The 8,669-nt window shown below is 42.2% G+C and overlaps 1 protein-coding gene across 1 annotated transcript in view; it reads right to left on the minus strand.

The window, feature by feature from the left end:
• LOC308298009 (toll-like receptor 2 type-2) overlaps positions 1 to 1,702 on the minus strand; it is a gene marked incomplete at both ends in the record, with an annotated part of 34,533 nt that extends 32,831 nt beyond the window's left edge. The window contains 2 exons of the mRNA XM_080741573.1: positions 75 to 187; positions 1,360 to 1,702. Of these exons, the coding sequence (XP_080597699.1) occupies positions 75 to 187; positions 1,360 to 1,702 (456 nt within the window). The remainder of the gene's footprint in view (positions 1 to 74; positions 188 to 1,359) is intronic.
• Positions 1,703 to 8,669: the final 6,967 nt, after the last annotated feature.

Genomic DNA, 8,669 nt, shown 5'->3' on the forward strand with positions numbered 1-8,669 from the left:
AGTATAGTAATCCTCCCTTCTCTCTCTCTTTCTCTTTTCCATGCTCCCTCTCTCTCTGTCCATTCTTTACTCACCTCAGCTTCAATCCAGCTCTTTTGGGTGTTGATGAAGATGAAGCAGCGCGTGCCGAAGCGAGACCAACCAGGCGGACAGAAGTCGTTCTCTCTGAATCCCTCTGAGCTGGAAGCTGAGGAAGAGGATGGGTGGGTGAGTGGATGGGTGGATGTACAGTATATGGTAGATCAGTGGGGACCCTTAGTGCTCCTTGGGGAGTTCCTACTGAGACCTTACAGGTCTGTCACTCTGAGAGTGTACAGAGAGTGCAAATGTACTGACACTGACACAAGAGTGTACTGTAAATGGTTCTAACAAGTACCATTTTTAAATGCTTACACTCTCAGAGTTATGGGGGTCCTTAACATGTTTGAGAACCATTGGTATAGGTAGATACGTGACACGTGTATTGATTGAACTTTCTCTCTAAAGCCGTGCTCACACCGAATCCGTGTCATCGCACGCATCCTATTCATTTCCAATGGGGGCATGCGATGCAGCCCGGCAAGTACGATACAGAAAAGTCCACGCTGATGTGCCCTATCTGACAGACTGTCACAGACAGATCTAATTTGAATAAAGTTTGTCTCAACCCACCTTATTCAAATCCGGTCCGTCCGCTTAAAGCTACACTCACACTCGGGGTCTAGACGTATGGAACGCAATTCTATACGCCACAAGTCCGCCACCACGGCTCTGGCGCATAGGTGTGTCTTGGACGGTGCCGTTGTTGTTTGACAGTCACTCTGTTTGGATCACTTCCATGTAATTTCCCACAGCCTGACAGCCACACCTACAGCACAGTAGCGCTGCTTTAAACACCACTCCTCCACACACGCACTAACCTCGCATCACCAGACCTTCCACCAAAGTCTGGTGATTCGTTTTAAACGGGCCGTGTGACCCGGTCTAGGCGTGGCCTAAACTGGACACAAGCAGAAGAAGCGGCGTCGCTTGGTTTTGGTCCCCCCTGTTTGTTTCCCCAATCCTTATTTAAATGCTCGAGAAGTGAAGTCTTGCCAGTCGCTACGAGACGGACTAAAAGATTTATATACCAAACTAACTATTTTCCAAAATAAGCAAAACTACGCCGCATCAAGGTGTTTAATAGGCCCTAAAATTATGCTCTTGAACGCTAAAATTATGCTCTTGAGCGCTGGGAATTATGTTGGGTTAAAACTGTTTCCGGTTTGATCTTTCTGGCCAAAGTAGTCCTTTGATACAACATGACGTAGGCTGTTTCCGCTCCCCAACCGGATCAGAAACCCAAAAATGGTACAGATCCCAGGCTACACACGCACACACCACGCAGGCGCGTGAACTCACAGCAGTCTACAGGTATGGTTCCAGGCGGCGTCCTGGTGCCTGGTATCTCGGCTCCGGTGAGGACGTTCACACACCAGCAGTAGCCCGAGGAGGCCCAGCACTGCTGGGGCAGGAAGTTCCCGTCGGGGCTGCACTGCGGGACATACACTCCTGCCGTGCCGCCCGTTCTCTCCAGCTGCGTGACGAAGGCGCAGCGCAGCGCCGTCTCCCGGGGGACGTTGACGTGGGTGATGTTGGTGGAGTTCAAGGGCATGCTGACCACGAAGGACTGGCAGAGGACGAGGAGGAGGAGCAGGAGGAGCGACACGAACGGCAGCCGCATGACGCAGAGGGTGTCTGTGGGGCAGGATGGAGAGAGAGATTAACATACAACTAGAAATCAAACTACCTCTACCGTTATTTTCCTTTTATTACATCAATGGTCTCAAACATTTAGCCTACACTTTTACTTGGTCCCATATACCAATGGTTCTCAACCTTTTCAGGCCATGGCCCCCAAAATAATCATATTTTAACTGGGGACCCCCCACCCTGACGAGTAGAGTTGAGGCATTACATTTTGTGTAACACAGTTCTATTTTGAAAATAGACGATCTACATGCTCACAAGTCACAACGCCTCGCGTAGATCGGATATTTTCACAATTTCTGCTTCTAATATTTGAATATTTGTCCAATGTTTAATTTGTCATTTTAGAGATCCTTAGAAAAAGTCCTTAAATTGAAATGTGCATAAACCCTCTATAGACTTAAACTTTGTTTTGGTTTGTTTACTGTTGAGTGAGAAAACAATGTTGCATGTTAAGTTAATCATCTGGGGACCACCCAAAATAATTTGGGGACCCCCCTGGGGGTCCCGACCCACATGTTGAGAACCAGTGCCATATACGATGCCTACTCTTTTACATTGAGAAACATTACTTTGACATCACCATATTGTAACACAACATTGGGCTGGGCCATGAGTACATTTACTCAAGTACTGTACTGTACAATTTTGAGGTACTTTACTGGAGAAACTATTGTTACAGAACATGCATTAACCACTTCAGCACTATTTAGACTTGATTAAGCTTGTAGATCTGCTATTTTCAAAACGTTTGATACCTTGTGAAACGGGACATTCTGCACAATACTTTTGTACTTTTTGTATTCAAGTAAATGTTGAATTCCGGACTTTTTCTTGTAACAGTGTTTCTACATTGCAGTATTGATAGGCCTACTTTTACTTAAAGGGGGAGGCTAGAATGGGATGATTGATTTTGGGACATAGTTCAATATTGGTAATGGGTGGTCTTCTCCTTTAAGTAAACATTTTGATATCACCATATAAGACCAGATATCGTCTGGGTGTTTGGATTTTATAGTTTTTTGATGTGTTGTGTTTCCTTGGTTTTAAACAATTAAGCCTTATAATACACAGCAATTGTCATACATTTTCAAAAATCACACCCGTGTGAAGTGGAGCTGTGTGTGTGTGTGTGTGTGTGTGTGTGTGTGTGTGTGTGTGTGTGTGTGTGTGTGTGTGTGTGTGTGGATCATGTGTACCGATTTTTGTGACATTTGAAGAAAATATGTAGGAAAAGGAGCAAAAAGTGTGTTTTGGAGAAAATTCAAGATGGCGGAAAATCTATCATGGCGCAAATGGGCGTGGCCTATATGGGGAGATGCGTCATGACCCAAGGAATCCAGGGAAAAAATATTTTTAATTTTCCGACCTACGGTTCAAGAGTTACAGGCCAAAACGTAAAGTGGGGTGTTATGGCGCCACCATGCGGCCAAATGACACAATTATTTTTTATTTAATCCTTGAAATCATTATGAACCTCCTCTCCAAGTCTTGAAACTCTAGCCCCTATGGTTTGCGAGAGACAAATAATTGAATGTGAGTTTTTGCGATTCCCATTATAAGTCAATGGGGAAAATTAATTCACTAATAAATTAATATCAATTAAACTATAGAACCTTTCTCTTAGAAAAGTAATAGCCCACGATTCCCGAGTAAGGCGGTCGATTTGACATATGGCGCGAGTGTGTGGTGGCAAAACTGTGGGACTAGTGGCGTGCCGAAGTTTAGGAAGTTCAGGCTACATACACACAGACACACACACAGACACACACACACACACAGACCCACACAGCCACGTATAGGGAGCCTGTGCTTCACACAGCTCCAAAAAATAAAAGCTCACGAACGTTGTTATATAAGCTTGTAGATCTTCTGCTTGCTCAGCTGATAAATTGAATCATCAACTTCAATTCAAAATTCGTGTCCGTTCCTGTGTCTGAGTGAGACACGATCTACAGTAAATGTCTCAATAGATAGATAGATAGATAGATAGATACTTTTATTATCCCAAGGGGGAAATTCAGTTGTCCAGTTGTAGCATAGCAGTATACAGTATTTACAAAGTATAAAAAAAAATAGCAGTACAGTACCAATAAAGAAAAGGTGCATCAATAGAGGGGGCGAATAATATATAAGTATATATACATAAAGTGACTTACAAAAAGAGACCGTAACAGTCAATGCTAGTTAGTGCAACAAGTATCTCAATAGAAGAGCAGGGAGATAAAATACAACCAGCCCAATTGTATCTGTTATATTGTATACACAAAAGAAGAAGAACATACTCTACCATACAGATTGATTGGACACAATTACATTTGATTCATTAAAATAAGTGACATAGTGCCCCTTTAAAGGAGTAGTTCACCCCCAAAATGTTTTTTTTTTTTTTTCATCTATTAATTACTCAGGCCATGGAGACTTGAGTTCAATAATACTTTTAGTTTTTGTCGCATTCCTAAGACAGTTTTTATTTTTATTTCAATAAATGTATCCCCATTGATTCCAGATGGGGACCCAAATGCATGTGGGTCCCCATCTGTAATCAATGGCCATCTGTAATCAATGGGATTACAAATTTACTATAATACATTTTTGTCTTAGGAATATGCCAAATACAAAATAATATTATTGAACCCAAGTCTCCATGGCATGAGTAATCAATAGGAAAAAAAATCATTTTGGGGGTGAACTACTTCTTTAAGATAACTTGAACTAAACAGAGACACTCACTTTTTGCAGAGCCTAATGGTCCCGAGCGTATCTTTGACATCGGTCCAAAGTGAAATAACAACGTGTCTCAATGTGTGTGTCTCATGTCCAGCCAGCCTGTTCTGCATCCTCGCTACATGGTGTCCCAGCCTTTATTAAATTAGAAGCCAAATGAAACTTTAATCTTCTAACAGGGCCGGCAGCATCGCCTTACTCTCCCGAGGCTCCAGATTGAGTCAAGTGAGTGGGTCATTTCTATATTTCTATTAATAACACGCCCCAGAAATTCTCCTCTTTTCGTATGATTCCTATTATGTGTCTCTAATACGATATCACATATCCTACCGTGGTCTTGTGAGGATTATATATCTATTGTGTGGGTCTTGTCAGTTGTCACCATGATACTGTTGAGAAAGGTGTCATGGTAGACGCACACGATTCACAAATCCCCATTGATATCAAATGACTGATCGTTTTTTCTTTACGGTGAGACACTGAAAAACTTGTGAACTTAAAGTGATGATCTCAGCTGGAGGTTTTATTCTAGTTCGACGGTTTTCAATTCCAAACAAACACTCATCATTTATTTATTTTTTTAAACTGCTGAAGTAGACATATCTTGTATATATTTTGGGCACAACATTTCTTTTTGGTGTGAGACATAACAAAACAGATACAACCAACTCATTTTGTATTCTCTCTCTCCCAGAATCAGTCCATCTGAGCAGGTGAAAGATCCAACTCTTCCTTCCCACGGTCCCACAGTCATATTACTTTGATGATTACTTTGCTGTCTAACTTATTAAGTTTGTTAGACAGCAGCATTGTCGTGTCGTAACATGTTTTCAATCTTCTCAGGGCACCGAAACGTCACTCGGCCTCGCCCTCTTCAAAGATATCTCACGACAGACTCAGCAGCCAGCTAGCCTCGCGTAGCCAGGCTTTACTCATCTGCGAAGAGAAAAGCCTGGTGACAATATAAGGCAGAAAGCGTTCAACTTCCGCCGTGTGAGCTTCCCTTCCCCGGTTTTCCCCTAACGTAACTTCCGTTAAACGCAGCACTTCCGCTAGAAATCTTGGAACCAACCGGAAGACATACTTCATCCACCATCACTCTCAACACAGGTGCACCACAAGGCTGTGTATTGAGCCCACTGCTGTACTCGCTGTATACATATGACTGTGTAGCTACCCAGGCATCTAACTCCATCATCAAGTTTGCTGATGATACAGCCGTGATTGGACTGATTACGGGTGAGGACGAGTCCCGCTATCTGGAGGAAGTGGAGAGACTGACTCACTGGTGTCAGGACAATAGCCTCCTCCTGAACACCAGCAAGACCAAGGAGATGATAGTGGACTTCCGGTTAAAGGGCAATAAGAACTATGCCCCCCTCAACATCAGTGGGACCACGGTGGAGAGGGTAACCGGGTTCAAATATCTCGGTGTCCATCTGACTGAAGACCTGTCATGGTCTAAACACACAGACGCTCTGGTGAAGAAGTCCCGGCATAGGTTGTACCATCTCAGACGCCTGAGGACCTTTGGAGTGTCTCCTCTTGCACTACAGAACTTCTACTCATGCACCATAGAGAGCGTCCTGACAGGAAGCATGACAGCCTGGTATGGGAACTGCTCTGTGCAAGACCAGAAAGCCTTGCAGAGAGTAGTCAGGACAGCAGGGCGGATCACAGGAGGTGCCCTCCCGGCCATCCAGGACATCTATACCAGGCGGTGCAGGTCAAAGACCAAGCGGATACTGGAGGACAATAGCCACCCCGCACATGGGCTGTACGAGCTGCTGAAGTCCGGGAAAAGATACAGTATACTCACGGCTACTCTGGAGAGACATAGAAAAAGTTTCTATCCTTACGCCATTCGGCTCCTGAATGACGACATGGACATGGACAGACGTCAGAGACTGGGCTACCCTTCACGCGCTTAGGAATGCGCGGGAGGAGGGGCAGTCGCACATGCGCACGCATACACGTGCGCACACGCACACCCATACATGGACATGACGTTAGTTATACGTTATCTATATGGACACCTAAATGGTTTTCTTATGTGGACTGGATATGAAGTAACTTTTTAGTGGTTGATTATTTTTATTATCTTATCTTCTTAGTCTAGTCCTATTGTCTTTTTATTGATTACTATCTCTGAGCTAACCTGAATACATTTCACTGCTTTTTAGAACTTGTTTTAAATTGTATGTGACAAATAAAGGTTGATTGATTGATTGAACCGGAAGGCATATTGTCTACAGGGTGGCAGCCAGCAGCATTTTTTTTCTCCCCAAAGGATGTTTTTCCCCAGACCGGTTCCCAGATTGGCAACAGGAAACAGAAAACAGGAACTACTAAACATCAACCTGACCAGAACTTGTATCTAGAAAGAGGCTGATATATCGGTGTGGCCGATAAAAGCAGTCACGACATGTCGTTAGCTTTAAGAACGCCAAACGACAATTGTTTATTTTAAAATGTTCATTGATTTTTCACTTTTTGACAAAATGTTGGTCAACTGACAAGACTACCCACCTACCTACATGTACCTACTTACCTACCTACCTACCTACCTACCTACCTACCTACCTACCTACTTACCTACCTACTGTACCTACCTACCTACTGTATGACAGGTCTGTATTTCTGAAATGATGACACTTCATTCATGAGACGATGCATGATTTCCCAGAAGGTATCTCTGCTTCCCCTTCTCTGTGAGCTTACTGTTCCCTGGTGTTATCAGGTACTGAAAAACAATGATGATATGGTAGATGGTATTGTTTTTAATGTAAAACTTGACTGTCATCCAAGTATCAGCAACAAAAGGCAGGCTCAGAATGTCTGTATCCCTTCAATCTGATTCCAGACGTTGTTACTTTAAACCTTTACTTTTGTTTTGAATCTAGGCTGCATCTTTCATGATGCTGGACACACCCAGGTCATTGGCAGAGCACGTACAAACTGTGACATTCTAGGGTTTAAGCCCTGTGTATTGTTTCGAGAGCAGCGCCCATAGGAATTCTATGAGATATGAGAAGATTTGGTCAAAGTTGGTATCCACCTGTTTCCCTGGGAATTTACTGTAGAATTATGTGTGGGCCCCATCCGGGAAGTGTGTAACAACTGAGAAACGCTGACATAAAAGCTCACCTCGCATCGTGGATGCGACCATTGTGAGCTTGTAGATCACACTCGGCTCGGCCAGGGCCCGGCTCGCACAGATTCATCTTCTTTTAAAAAGTGATAAGTAGGCTATACTAACAATACTATGTACAATAATAATGCCATGTGATATACAGTATACTATTCTTCAGTAGTAGTTGTACTTACTATATAGGCCTATGATATTTTTATATATATATTGAAATATTTTGGAAGGTAATTCTATATGATGACATTATTGTGGGGATAAGTGTGAAAATAAAACCAATAATAATAATAAAACACAGTTTATAATATCAGACAGTTGATCCCATGCCCATGGGGCATAGGAATAATACTAAAACACAGTTTATAATATCAGACAGTTGATTCCATGCCCAGGGCATAGGAATAATACTAAAACAGTTTATAATATCAGACAGTTGGTCCCATGCCCAGGGCATAGGAATAATAATAAAACACTGTTTATAATAATAAAACACTGTTTATAATATCAGATAGTTGATCCCATAGGAATAATATAGCTTGGAGGGCAGGTTGTTTGTTATTTTAGTATAAATCCTGGTTCAAGGAATTCTAGGAGCAATATTTCACATAAAAGTTGAAGAATGCTTTGTTACAATCTACTGGACATTTTCCATACTCAGTGGTGGAAAAAGTACTCAAATGTTTTACTGAAGTAAAAAGTATCAATACTGCACTGACCATAGAAGTACTCTGTTAAGTAAAGTAGGCTTACAGAATTCAAAATTGAATTGAAGTAAAAAAGTATTGTCATCAAATCAAAATGTAGGCCTACTTAAAGTACCAAAAGTAGAAATTAGCCTACCCTGACTCATTATGCAGAATGTCCCATTTCACACGTTTTCTAATGCATTAAATATCTTTTGAAAATAGCAAATCTACAAGCTAAATTACAATGTGTTGCATGGATTGGAAATACTTACTTCACTGGTAACCTACGCAGTCAACTGAAAGGGTACCTCAAAAAAGCTTTTGTTTTTTACTTATAACAGAATGGAAAAACTTTTAGAACACAATGCAACATATTGGTT

The sequence above is a fragment of the Nannobrachium achirus genome (assembly GCF_963921795.1).
Source record: "Nannobrachium achirus genome assembly, chromosome: 14".
Lineage (NCBI taxonomy): Eukaryota > Metazoa > Chordata > Actinopteri > Myctophiformes > Myctophidae > Nannobrachium > Nannobrachium achirus.